The sequence below is a fragment of the Xenopus tropicalis genome, chromosome 3 (assembly GCF_000004195.4).
Source record: "Xenopus tropicalis strain Nigerian chromosome 3, UCB_Xtro_10.0, whole genome shotgun sequence".
NCBI classification, from domain to species: domain Eukaryota; kingdom Metazoa; phylum Chordata; class Amphibia; order Anura; family Pipidae; genus Xenopus; species Xenopus tropicalis.
Window position 1 is genome coordinate 147259769 of NC_030679.2, and position 14527 is coordinate 147274295.

The following is a 14527-nucleotide window of genomic DNA, read 5'->3' on the forward strand; positions in this document are numbered from 1 at the left end:
AGAAGAGGGGACAGTATTATTGTAAGGAGGAGGATGGAACGAGGGGGGCGGCAGTACCGTAGGGTGTGTGGGAGAAGGGACAGTATGTAGGGAGGGATGGAGAGGGCAGTTACCGGAGGGTGGAAGGGACCAGTTAGTATTGTAGGGAGTTAGTGATGGAGAGGGCGAGTACCGGAGGTGGGAGAGGGACAGTATGTAGGAGTGATGGAGAGGGAGGGGGGGCAGTTACCGGAGTGGAGAGACAGTATAGGGAGTGAATGGGAGAGGGGGGGCTAAGTACCAGAGGTGGGAGAGGGAAGATGTAGGAGGATTGGAAAGAGGCAGAGTACCAGAGGTTGGGAGAGGACAGTATGTAGCGGAGATGGAGAGGGGGCAGACCAGAGGGTGGAGAGGGACAGTATGTAGGGAGGGATGGAGAGGGGGGGCAGTACCAGAGGGTGGGAGAGGACAAGTTATGTAGGAGGGATGGATGAGGGAGCAGTACCAGGAGGGTGGGAGAGGGACAGTATGAGCGGAGGGATGGAAGAGGGGGGGCAGTACCAGAGGGTGGGAGAGGGACAGTATGTAGGGAAGACTTGAGGAAAAAGATCAAGAAGCGCAGTGAGCGGAGTTACCATGCAATGTGGAAGGGAAAGTGAGAGTGCAGGGGGGAAGTGAGAGTGCAGGGGGAAGAAGTGAGAGTGCAGGGGAGAAGTGAGAGTGCAGGGGAAAAGAAGTGAGAGTGGCAGGGAGGAAAGAAGTGAGAGCAGGGGAATGAGAGTGGCAGGGGGGGGACAGTGATGAGTGCAGGGGGGAAGTGATGAGTGCAGGGGAAGTGGAGAGTGCAGGGGAAGTGAGGAGTGCAGGGGGAAGTGAGAGTGCAGGGGGGAAGTGAGAGCATGCAGGGGAAGTGAGGAGTGCAGGGGGAAGTGAGAGTGCAGGGGGGAAGGTTGAGAGGCAGGGAGGAAGTGAGGTGCAGGGGGCGGAAGTGAGAGCTGCGGGAGAAAGTAGAGTGCGGGGGGATGAGAGTGGCAGGGGGCGGAAGTGAGGAGTCAGGCGGGAAGTGAGGAGTGCAGGCGGGAAGTGAGAGTGCAGGGGCAAAGTGAGAGGCAGGGGGGGAAGTGAGATTGCAGGGGGAAGTTTGAGAGTGCAGGGGGGAGAAGTGAGGATGCAGGGGGGAAGTGAGAGTGCATGGGGAGAGAAGTGAGAGTGCAGGGGGAAGGACGAGTGCAGGGAGAAGTGAGAGGCAGGGGAAGTGACGGAGTGCAGGAAAGAATTGAGAGTGCAGGGGGGAGTGAGAGTTGCAGGGTGAGGAAGTGAGAGTGCAGGGGAAGTGAGACGTGCAGGGGAGAAGTGAGATGAGTGCAGGAGGGAAAGTGAGAGTGCAGGGGGGAAGTGAGAGTGCAGGGGGGAAGTGAGAGTGCAGGGGGGAAGTGAGAGTGCAGGGGGGAAGTGAGAGTGCAGGGGGGAAGTGAGAGTGCAGGGGGGAAGTGAGAGTGCAGGGGGGGAGAAGTGAGAGTGCAGGGGGGAAGTGAGAGTGCAGGGGTGCGAAGTAGAGCTTGCAGGGGGAAGTGAGAGTGCCAGGAGGAAGTGAGAGTGCAGGGAAGTGAGAGTGCAGGGAAGTGAGAGTGCAGCTAGCAGGGGAAGTTGAGAATTGCAGCGGGAAAAAGTGAGAGAGTGCAGAGAAGTGAGCAGTGCGAGGGGGAAGTGAGAGTGCAGGGGGGAAGTGAGAGTGCAGGGGAGAAGTGAGAGTGCAGGGGAGAAGTGAGAGACACTCCGCAGTGAGTGACAGGCAGGGAAACTGCAGCCCAGGACAGGGAGACACATCGGAAGGTGAAACAACTTAGATCATGGAAGGCAAATATGGCACCAAGTGGAAGTGAGGGGGGGGGAGCAGCTCTTTAGCTCATGTTCCCCATGGAACCTTCTAATCAGTTTACTGTCTAACAGCAGGTAAGTACCCCTGGTGTGCATGGGCTCAGCCTTCTCCTATCTGTCTCCTTCCATCCCACTCCCTCCCATCTCATCCTGACCTAAATGTCACAGCCCGTTACTTCTGCTCACTGGCCGAGCAACAAGAACGTCCCCTAAGGGAACGGGAGAGCATGAAAGGGAGAGCGCCGAGAGAGAGCAAGGAGAGCTCAGGGGAGAACAATAAATGGCCAATGAAGGGAGGCTGGCTGGGGAACGAGACATGAGCGAGACATGAGCGAGAGGGGAAGGCGAGGAAAGGGCAGGGTTGGCCAAGAGCAAAAGGAACAACCAAGAACCAACCAAGAGGTGGAACATATTGGGGAGTTAGAGTGGAACAAAGGGGGAGCGAGACATCAAACAGGGACTGGAATGCAAGTTGGGGGGTCAGAACAAGATAATGTAGGGGGGGTCAGAACAAGAGTAAGTGTAGGGGGGGCAGAGACAAGAGTAAGTGTAGGGGGGGGGCAGGACAAGAGTAAGTGTAGGGGGCGGGCAGGACAAAGAGTAAAGTGTAGGGGGGGCAGGACAAGAGTAAGTGAGGAGGCAGTTAAGTGAGGGGGGCAGAGAAAGAGTAGAGGCGAAAGAGTATGTAGGGGGGCAGGACAAGAGAAGTATGGGGCAAAGAAAGGTACGGGGGGCAGGAGAAGAGTAAGTGCTAGGAGGCAAGAGAAGGTTGGGGCAGGCAAGGTAGGGGGGCAGGACAAGAGTAAGTGTAGGGGGGGGGCAGGACAAAGAGTAAGTGGTGAGGGGGGGGCAGGACAAGCGTTAAGGTTGTAGGGGGGGCAGGGACAAGAGTAAGTGTAGGGGGGGGCAGGACAAGAGTAAGTGTAGGGGGGGGCAGGAGAAGAGTAAGTGTAGGGGGGGGGCAGGACAAGAGTAAGTGTAGGGGGGGCAGGACAAGAGTAAGTGTAGGGGGGGGGCAGGACAAGAGTAAGTGTAGGGGGGGGGCAGGACAAGAGTAAGTGTAGGGGGGGCAGAGAAGAGTAAGTGTAGGGGGGGCAGGACAAGAGTAAGTGTAGGGGGGGCAGGACAAGAGTAAGTGTAGGGGGGGGCAGGACAAGAGTAAGTGTAGGGGGGGGCAGGACAAGAGTAAGTGTAGGGGGGGCAGGAGAGAGTAAGTGTAGGGGGGGCAGGACAAGAGTAAGTGTAGGGGGGGCAGGACAAGAGTAAGTGTAGGGGGGGGCAGGACAAGAGTAAGTGTAGGGGGGCAGGACAGAGTAAGTGTAGGGGGGGGGCAGGACAAGAGTAAGTGTAGGGGGGGAGGAGAAGAGTAAGTGTAGGGGGGGGGCAGGACAAGTGTAAGTGTAGGGGGGGGCAGGACAAGAGTAAGTGTAGGGGGGGGGCAGGACAAGAGTAAGTGTGGGGGGGGCAGGACAAGAGTAAGTGTAGGGGGGGGCAGGACAAGAGTAAGTGTAGGGGGGGCAGGACAAGAGTAAGTGTAGGGGGGGGCAGGACAAGAGTAAGTGTAGGGGGGGGGCAGGACAAGAGTAAGTGTAGGGGGGGGGCAGGACAAGAGTAAGTGTAGGGGGGGGGCAGGACAAGAGTAAGTGTAGGGGGGGGCAGGACAAGAGTAAGTGTAGGGGGGGGCAGGACAAGAGTAAGTGTAGGGGGGGGGCAGGACAAGAGTAAGTGTAGGGGGGGGCAGGAGAAGAGTAAGTGTAGGGGGGGCAGGACAAGTGTAAGTGTAGGGGGGGCAGGACAAGAGTAAGTGTAGGGGGGGGCAGGACAAGAGTAAGTGTAGGGGGGGGCAGGACAAGAGTAAGTGTAGGGGGGGGCAGGACAAGAGTAAGTGTAGGGGGGGGCAGGACAAGAGTAAGTGTAGGGGGGGGGTCAGAACAAGAGTAAGTGTAGGGGGGGGCAGGACAAGAGTAAGTGTAGGGGGGGGGGGTGGGGGGCAGAACAAGAGTAAGTGTAGGGGGGGGCAGGACAAGAGTAAGTGTAGGGGGGGGGCAGGACAAGAGTAAGTGTAGGGGGGGGCAGGACAAGAGTAAGTGTAGGGGGGGCAGGACAAGAGTAAGTGTAGGGGGGGGCAGGAGAAGAGTAAGTGTAGGGGGGGCAGGACAAGAGTAAGTGTAGGGGGGGCAGGACAAGAGTAAGTGTAGGGGGGGGCAGGACAAGAGTAAGTGTAGGGGGGGGCAGGAGAAGAGTAAGTGTAGGGGGGGCAGGACAAGAGTAAGTGTAGGGGGGGGCAGGACAAGAGTAAGTGTAGGGGGGGGCAGGACAAGAGTAAGTGTAGGGGGGGCAGGACAAGAGTAAGTGTAGGGGGGGGCAGGACAAGAGTAAGTGTAGGGGGGGGCAGGACAAGAGTAAGTGTAGGGGGGGCAGGACAAGACTAAGTGTAGGGGGGGGCAGGACAAGAGTAAGTGTAGGGGGGGGCAGGACAAGAGTAAGTGTAGGGGGGGGCAGGACAAGAGTAAGTGTAGGGGGGGCAGGAGAAGAGTAAGTGTAGGGGGGGGCAGGACAAGAGTAAGTGTAGGGGGGCAGGACAAGAGTAAGTGTAGGGGGGGGCAGGAGAAGAGTAAGTGTAGGGGGGGGCAGGAGAAGAGTAAGTGTAGGGGGGGGCAGGACAAGAGTAAGTGTAGGGGGGGCAGGACAAGAGTAAGTGTAGGGGGGGCAGGACAAGAGTAAGTGTAGGGGGGGCAGGACAAGAGTAAGTGTAGGGGGGGCAGGAGAAGAGTAAGTGTAGGGGGGGCAGGACAAGAGTAAGTGTAGGGGGGGCAGGACAAGAGTAAGTGTAGGGGGGGGCAGGAGAAGAGTAAGTGTAGGGGGGGCAGGAGAAGAGTAAGTGTAGGGGGGGGCAGGACAAGAGTAAGTGTAGGGGGGGGCAGGAGAAGAGTAAGTGTAGGGGGGGGCAGGACAAGAGTAAGTGTAGGGGGGGGCAGGACAAGAGTAAGTGTAGGGGGGGGCAGGGAGAAGAGTAAGTGTAGGGGGGGCAGGAGAAGAGTAAGTGTAGTGGGGGCAGGACAAGAGTAAGTGTAGGGGGGGGCAGGACAAGAGTAAGTGTGGGGGGGGCAGGACAAGAGTAAGTGTGGGGGGGGCAGGACAAGAGTAAGTGTGGGGGGGGGCAGGACAAGAGTAAGTGTGGGGGGGGCAGGACAAGAGTAAGTGTGGGGGGGGGGCAGGACAAGAGTAAGTGTGGGGGGGGGGCAGGACAAGAGTAAGTGTGGGGGGGGCAGGACAAGAGTAAGTGTGGGGGGGGGCAGGAACATGAGGGAGATTCCTTGATGGAAGATGAGTGACTTGGAAAGGAGAAGATCTGGGAACTCCAGACAAAAGACGGAGTAACGTGGAAGGGAGTTGGTGGAAGGGAGTTGGTGGAAGGGAGTTGGTGGAAGGGAGTTGGTGGAAGGGAGTTGGTGGAAGGGAGTTGGTGGAAGGAAGTGGGTGGAAGGGAGTGGGTGGAAGGGAGTGAGTGGAAGGGAGTGGGTGGAAGGGAGTGGGTGGAAGGGAGTTGGTGGAAGGGAGTTGGTGGAAGGGAGTTGGTGGAAGGGAGAGGGGGGAGAACAAAGGAAGGGGAAACGGGGGGAGACACAGACTGAATCACTGTAGGCAATGCATAAGGTACAGCAAGTGGCCCCCCCCTTCAATTCAGTTGGGCCAACCTCTTGTATCCCCAACATCCCACCAACAGCCAAGGCTGGGAAGTGTAGTTCAACAAACGGAGACACAGTAAAATATCTATTCATTAGATAAAAATGAAGCTACAATGTGGTTTTGTGCCCCTCCATCACCTTGGCCTACTGCCTTGTATCTTACTAGCCTTTGGCTATGAGCCCCCCCTATCCCCTCTCGTAGCCTATCGGCTCCATCATAAATTTTGTTGCACCTCTTTGTACTTTTAAAGGGGAAATGACCAGTATTGAGGCGGTCAGAGAAACCTTACCGATAATGTAGTAGTCCCGCTGGGATTGGAACTCGTGGCCCCACAGATTGGGGCTGAACTCCTGGAACTTGATGGTGAAGCGCAGGTCCTGGGAGGGCCGGTCACAGGTCAGGAGGAGGTTGGGGGTCCTCAGGATGGAGCAGCTCAGCATCTCTTCCTTGGTGCCCACCAGGTACAGCTTGTAGAACTCATAGGAGGATGAGGAGAACGGGCCCCGGGGCTCAGATCGAGGGCACAACAGGTCCAGCCGGTCTCCGATCTGGGGATACAGCACGTACCCCTCGGCGTCCTCAAATCTGCAAGGGAAACGGCAGCTGTTTAATGGGGTGTCGGGGTATCTACAACTGTCACTTATATGGGAGCTGCCATATTGCCTATAGGAAATCTATGGCCTACACTTCCCCTGGATGACCACTAGGGGCGGCGTTGCTGCCTCTGTCTATCTCCCAGAGGCAGTCATGTGACTACCCTAAACCCTTTTACCCAATTACAAATGAGAGATATGTACATTATAGGGAATAGAGTTTCTATAATGTGAGGCTATTTCCCCTTTAATGTGAGATTATCTCCTTTAATGAAGGGACCAGCAGCTGCTATAGAGAGATGGGAAAATAATGAGACTTTAAAGGGGAAGTTCACCTTCCCATTAACTAACACTAACAAAATGAAACAGATTGTAAAGCTTTAGTTTTATTGTTATTATTCTTCTTTATTGCTTTGTTCCCCGCAGTCCATTATCCAGGAACAAAAGGGGGTGACAAAGTCTTCAGGGCAGATGCCAGTGGATTTCCATGGCTATTCCAGGTGGGCCGGCTCACTGGGAATAACATTAGCCGGCCAATTCAGGCACTGGGGTGACAGGGTCACTTTAAGGCTTAACAAGGGGGAGGGGCTCTGACAATAAAAATAACACATGACGTATCTGTGTTAAAGGGGTAGTTCACCTTTGCGTTAACTTTTTAGTGTGATGTAGAGAGTAATAGTCTGGGGTAATTTGCAGTTGGTCTTTGTTTTTCATTATTTGTCATTTTTTTAGCGATTTAACTTTTAGTTCAGCAGCTCTGCAGTTTGGCATTTCAGCAGCTATCTGGTTGCTAGGGTCCAAGTTACCTTAGCAACCAGGCACTGGCTGGAATATGAATAGGGGAGGGGCTGAATAGAAAGATAAGGAAGAAAAAGTAACAATAACAATAAAACTGGAGCCTCACAGAGCAATAGGGTTTGGCTGCCGGGGTCAGTTATCCTGTTGCTAGGGCTCCAATTACCTTAGCAACCACGGAGGGGTTTGAATGAGAGGCTGGAATATGAATAGGGGGAGGGGCTGAAAAGAAAGATAAGGAATAAAAAGTAACAATAACAATAAAACTGGAGCCTCACAGAGCAATAGGGTTTGGCTGCCGGGGTCACTGACCCCCATTTGAAAGATGTAAAGAGTCAGAAGAGAAAGGCAAATAATTCAAAAACTATAAGAAACAAATAATGAAGACCAATTGAAAAGTTGCTGTGACAAAGTAGCTGCTACTAAGTAGCTTGGTGTGTCTTCACCCTAAGGGCTACTAAGTAGCTCGGTGTGTCTTCACCCTAAGGGCTACTAAGTAGCTCGGTGTGTCTTCACCCTAAGGGCTACTAAGTAGCTTGGTGTGTCTTCACCCTAAGGGCAACTAAGTAGCTCGGTGTGTCTTCACCCTAAGGGCTACTAGTAGCTGCTACTAAGTAGCTCGGTGTGTCTTCACCCTAAGGGCTACTAGTAGCTGCTACTAAGTAGCTCGGTGTGTCTTCACCCTAAGGGCTACAAGTAGCTGCTACTAAGTAACTCGGTGTGTCTTCACCCTAAGGGCTACTAGTAGCTGCTACTAAGTAGCTCGGTGTGTCTTCACCCTAAGGGCTACTAGTAGCTGCTACTAAGTAGCTCGGTGTGTCTTCACCCTAAGGGCTACAAGTAGCTGCTACTAAGTAGCTCGGTGTGTCTTCACCCTAAGGGCTACTAGTAGCTGCTACTAAGTAGCTCGGTGTGTCTTCACCCTAAGGGCTACAAGTAGCTGCTACTAAGTAGCTCGGTGTGTCTTCACCCTAAGGGCTACAAGTAGCTGCTACTAAGTAGCTCGGTGTGTCTTCACCCTAAGGGCTACAAGTAGCTGCTACTAAGTAGCTTGGTGTGTCTTCACCCTAAGGGCTACTAAGTAGCTCGGTGTGTCTTCACCCTAAGGGCTACTAAGTAGCTCGGTGTGTCTTCACCCTAAGGGCTACTAAGTAGCTCGGTGTGTCTTCACCCTAAGGGCTACTAGTAGCTGCTACTAAGTAGCTCGGTGTGTCTTTACCCTTAGGGCTCTGGCACACGGGGGAGATTAGTCGCCCGCGATTTAACTCCCTGTTCGCAGGCGACTAATCTCCCCGAGTTGCCTACCCCTGCCATCCCACCGGCGAACATGTAAGTCGCCGGCGGGATGGCAGACGCGGCGGCGCGATTTCGCGCAAATCGCCCTGCCGCGTCTGCCATCCCGCCGGCGACTTACATGTTCGCCGGTGGGATGGCAGGGCTAGGCAACTCGGGGAGATTAGTCGCCCGCGAACAGGGAGTTAATCGCGGGCGACTAATCTTCCCCGTGTGCCAGAGCCCTTAGGGCTACTAGTAGCTGCTACTAAGTAGCTCGGTGTGTCTTCACCCTTAGGGCTACTAGTAGCTGCTACTTGTCATGGCTACTAAAATAGACAATGCGAATGGCATTTAACACTAAGGGGGGCAATTTCAGGTCAGAGTGGCCTAATGCCCCATACCCCCCCCCCCCCTTGTGCATTTAGTACAACAGGGCGGCTGCAAAAGTCGCACAAAGTAACTCGTGCTCAGTATTATTATTGGTCGTTTCAGTTAGAAGTATCTGCACCCCCAACGCCAGCCCCACATGGGCCAGTCCAAGCGGCATATACCAAATAGTGTTGGGGGGGGGGGGGATGCTGACAAGCAGAATTCAATGGCCGCCCCCTGCCTGCGCCGGGGCATCTGCTGCCACATTGTGACTCCGTGTTGGTGCTGAGGCCCCTTCCCCCCAAATCCAACCACTCCCCCCTCTATTGTGATGGCTTCTCAGGGTGGACAGTCCAGTCAGCAGTCAGGACAAAGGATCTTCCAAATGGGGGGGGGTAATTGTACAAACATCTGCTAATGCACACACAGCATCTATATATAATGCACTTTGTACCTTCGGGCAAACTCATTTACCTTCCCCCCATATCTGCACAGACCTATGGCATCTCCCGACTTATGGGAGAACCAGTCTGACTTGCACTGCCTTTAGCATCTACCCATAATGCCTACAGGGGCGGCCATACTGTTTCCCTCGCTGAGCCCAAAATGTATGTACAGCCCCTACTCACTATATTGTGTATTATATACAGTCAGCGTCTTACCCAGCACTTTCCCATAATTGTATATATATATGGGGAATTTCATTATAATCTACAGTAGGGGGTACATTATCCCTTATAATACATGAGTGATACTCAGAGTTCCCTGTATAACTCAGCCTGCAGCCTTGTGCCTTTATATGGGGGGCACAGAACCCCTCAGTGACTGCTAATATCCTTATCATTTACAGTAGGGGGTACATTATCCCTTATAATACATGAGTGATACTCAGAGTTCCCTGTATAACTCAGCCTGCAGCCTTGTGCCTTTATATGGGGGGCACAGAACCCCTCAGTGACTGCTAATATCCTTATCATTTACAGTAGGGGGTACATTATCCCTTATAATACATGAGTGATACTCAGAGTTCCCTGTATAACTCAGCCTGCAGCCTTGTGCCTTTATATGGGGGGCACAGAACCCCTCAGTGACTGCTAATATCCTTATCATTTACAGTAGGGGGTACATTATCCCTTATAATACATGAGTGATACTCAGAGTTCCCTGTATAACTCAGCCTGCAGCCTTGTGCCTTTATATGGGGGGCACAGAACCCCTCAGTGACTGCTAATATCCTTATCATTTACAGTAGGGGGTACATTATCCCTTATAATACATGAGTGATACTCAGAGTTCCCTGTATAACTCAGCCTGCAGCCTTGTGCCTTTATATGGGGGGCACAGAACCCCTCAGTGACTGCTAATATCCTTATCATTTACAGTAGGGGGTACATTATCCCTTATAATACATGAGTGATACTCAGAGTTCCCTGTATAACTCAGCCTGCAGCCTTGTGCCTTTATATGGCGGGCACAGAACCCCTCAGTGACTGCTAATATCCTTATCATTTACAGTAGGGGGTACATTATCCCTTATAATACATGAGTGATACTCAGAGTTCCCTGTATAACTCAGCCTGCAGCCTTGTGCCTTTATATGGGGGGCACAGAACCCCTCAGTGACTGCTAATATCCTTATCATTTACAGTAGGGGGTACATTATCCCTTATAATACATGAGTGATACTCAGAGTTCCCTGTATAACTCAGCCTGCAGCCTTGTGCCTTTATATGGGCACAGAACCCCTCAGTGACTGCTAATATCCTTATCATTTACAGTAGGGGGCACATTATCCCTTATAATACATGAGTGATACTCAGAGTTCCCTGTATAACTCAGCCTGCAGCCTTGTGCCTTTATATGGGGGGCACAGAACCCCTCAGTGACTGCTAATATCCTTATCATTTACAGTAGGGGGTACATTATCCCTTATAATACACGAGCATGGGTGGGGGTTACAGAGCAGACAGGTATGTGTAAGCCTGAGGGATATGTGCCTGGGCGGCACACAAAAATATCACTTTCTATTTGAGGAATTGCTGCTGAAAGTGCTCGGTTCTTTCTATAAATGAATTTAAGGAGGATTCTATTTTAGCTCTCACTTACTCACAGCTCTGCCGCCGTTTGGGAGGAATTTAAGGCGGAACCGATGATGACGCCAGTGAAAAGGGAAAGTTCACCTTAAGCATCACAATCTTTTTTTTTTAATGACGTATTCTTTAGAGTAGAAATACCTGCATGTATGGGTTAAGCCTGACTCGTTCATTCCCGGCCTGTACAGCTATGGGACCCAATAGGGGTAATTATATCTTAGTTGGGATCAAGTACAGGTACTGTTTTATTATTACAGAGAAAAGGGAATCATTTAACCATGAAATAAACCCAATAGGGCTGTTCTGCCCCAATAAGGGGTAATTATATCTTAGTTGGGATCAAGTACAGGTACTGTTTTATTATTACAGAGAAAAGAGAATCATTTAACCATGAAATAAACCCAATAGGGCTGTTCTGCCCCAATAAGGGGTAATTATATCTTAGTTGGGATCAAGTACAGGTACTGTTTTATTATTACAGAGAAAAGGGAATCATTTAACCATTAAATAAACCCAATAGGGCTGTTCTGCCCCAATAAGGGGTAATTATATCTTAGTTGGGATCAAGTACAGGTACTGTTTTATTATTACAGAGAAAAGGGAATCATTTAACCATGAAATAAACCCAATAGGGCTGTTCTGCCCCAATAAGGGGTAATTATATCTTAGTTGGGATCAAGTACAGGTACTGTTTTATTATTACAGAGAAAAGGGAATCATTTAACCATTAAATAAACCCAATAGGGCTGTTCTGCCCCAATAAGGGGTAATTATATCTTAGTTGGGATCAAGTACAGGTACTGTTTTATTATTACAGAGAAAAGGGAATCATTTAACCATTAAATAAAACCAATAGGGCTGTTCTGCCCCAATAAGGGGTAATTATATCTTAGTTGGGATCAAGTACAGGTACTGTTTTATTATTACAGAGAAAAAGGAAATCATTTTTAAAAAATATAATTATTTGCTTATAATGGCGTCTATGGGAGATGGCCTTTCTGTAATTCAGAACTTTCTGGATAATGGGTTTCCTGATAAGGGGTCGGATAGCTGTACTTTGCACTCCCCTTGCCCCTGGCAGCACTGCTGGCAGTTAGAGGGTTAGGAGTTGGTACAAATTGGATTTATTACACACAGTACATTACACGGCGGCGCTAGAATGTTACAGGTTCCCACTGATCGCTGTCACATGGCTCTGTCACTCTCTCATTGATACAAATGGGCCCTATCATTAGTTCTGGCAGGGCCCGATGCCTGGGAGCAGAGACTCCTATTATTCCCTGCCAGCACCACTATATACACTGTATATATATATATATCTGTACCAGGTTACCAGTTACACTGTATAATGTCACCGGCCCACCGGTACGCTGTATAATGTCACCGGCCCACCGGTACGCTGTATAATGTCACCGGCCCACCGATACACTGTATAATGTCACCGGCCCACCGATACGCTGTATAATGTCACCGGCCCACCGATACACTGTATAATGTCACCGGCCCACCGATACGCTGTATAATGTCACCGGCCCACCGATACGCTGTATAATGTCACCGGCCCACCGATACGCTGTATAATGTCACCGGCCCACCGATACGCTGTATAATGTCACCGGCCCACCGATACGCTGTATAATGTCACCGGCCCACCGGTACGCTGTATAATGTCACCGGCCCACCGATACGCTGTATAATGTCACCGGCCCACCCATACGCTGTATAATGTCACCGGCCCACCCATACACTGTATAATGTCACCGGCCCACCCATACACTGTATAATGTCACCGGCCCACCCATACACTGTATAATGTCACCGGCCCACCGATACGCTGTATAATGTCACCGGCCCACCCATACGCTGTATAATGTCACCGGCCCACCCATACGCTGTATAATGTCACCGGCCCACCCATACGCTGTATAATGTCACCGGCCCACCGATACGCTGTATAATGTCACCGGCCCACCGATACGCTGTATAATGTCACCGGCCCACCCATACGCTGTATAATGTCACCGGCCCACCCATACACTGTATAATGTCACCGGCCCACCCATACACTGTATAATGTCACCGGCCCACCGGTACGCTGTATAATGTCACCGGCCCACCCATACGCTGTATAATGTCACCGGCCCACCCATACACTGTATAATGTCACCGGCCCACCGATACACTGTATAATGTCACCGGCCCACCCATACACTGTATAATGTCACCGGCCCACCGATACGCTGTATAATGTCACCGGCCCACCGATACGCTGTATAATGTCACCGGCCCACCGATACGCTGTATAATGTCACCGGCCCACCGATACGCTGTATAATGTCACCGGCCCACCGATACGCTGTATAATGTCACCGGCCCAAATAAAACAGGATAAAAAATATTTTCAAAAATATAATTAAAAATTGCCCCAATAAATAAAAAAGGGGGTTTATTTTCTTTCTCATCTTGAATTCCCTGTTTTTTTTCCACATTACATCCCCAGCCTGAAAGCTACCAGCCCCAGGGCTACCCACGAGAATGGAGAGGGGCACATACATTCTGAACTGGTTCTCCTAGAGACACACAGTTGGGCTATGGGCCCCGGCCAAGCCTTCTGTCTGTGGGAAGCAAATAATAAGCAGATAATAGGCCGGTCTGGATAAAGACGGAGTAGGGACTTGAGAAAAGACTTTAGCAATTCCCACCTGTATCTAAGGGTTATAATTACAGAGCTGTATAACTGCCCCAGGGCCTGCGTCGTACCCAGCCGGGGTCTGACCCTGCAGCTGTTACACTCTCAGCCTACTGGGAATTAGAGTCCCGGCAACAGCTTGCCCACTCGGCACTGGTTACCAACACGTTATATTGGAGCTTCCCCAGGCAATAAATCTGCTGCTCAAAGATCCAACAGTGTAACATTTACTTACTGACTGGAACCGAGGTGCCGGGGTCACACTGTTCCCATAACCTGCCTCCCATGAGATCCAATCCCCCTATCCTTATCATTTACAGTAGGGGGTACAGTATCCCTTATAATACATGAGTGATACTCAGAGTTCCCTGTATAACTCAGCCTGCAGCCTTGTGCCTTTATATGGGGGGCACAGAACCCCTCAGTGACTGATAATATCCTTATCATTTACAGTAGGGGGTACAGTATCCCTTATAATACATGAGTGATACTCAGAGTTCCCTGTATAACTCAGCCTGCAGCCTTGTGCCTTTATATGGGGGGCACAGAACCCCTCAGTGACTGCTAATATCCTTATCATTTACAGTAGGGGGTACATTATCCCTTATAATACATGAGTGATACTCAGAGTTCCCTGTATAACTCAGCCTGCAGCCTTGTGCCTTTATATGGGCACAGAACCCCTCAGTGACTGCTAATATCCTTATCATTTACAGTAGGGGGTACATTATCCCTTATAATACATGAGTGATACTCAGAGTTCCCTGTATAACTCAGCCTGCAGCCTTGTGCCTTTATATGGGCACAGAACCCCTCAGTGACTGCTAATATCCTTATCATTTACAGTAGGGGGTACATTATCCCTTATAATACATGAGTGATACCCAGAGTTCCCTGTATAACTCAGCCTGCAGCCTTGTGCCTTTATATGGGGGGCACAGAACCCCTCAGTGACTGCTAATATCCTTATCATTTACAGTAGGGGGTACATTATCCCTTATAATACATGAGTGATACTCAGAGTTCCCTGTATAACTCAGCCTGCAGCCTTGTGCCTTTATATGGGGGGCACAGAACCCCTCAGTGACTGCTAATATCCTTATCATTTACAGTAGGGGGTACATTATCCCTTATAATACATGAGTGATACTCAGAGTTCCCTGTAT

The 14527-nt window shown here is 51.1% G+C and overlaps 1 protein-coding gene across 1 annotated transcript in view; it reads right to left on the bottom strand.

Moving 5' to 3' along the window:
- The window catches only part of efnb3 (ephrin-B3), a 51396-nt gene that overhangs the window by 18598 nt on the left and 18271 nt on the right, over window positions 1-14527 (bottom strand). Inside the window, 1 exon segment of the mRNA NM_001113010.1 lies at window positions 5837-6132. Within this exon segment, the coding sequence (NP_001106481.1) occupies window positions 5837-6132 (296 nt within the window).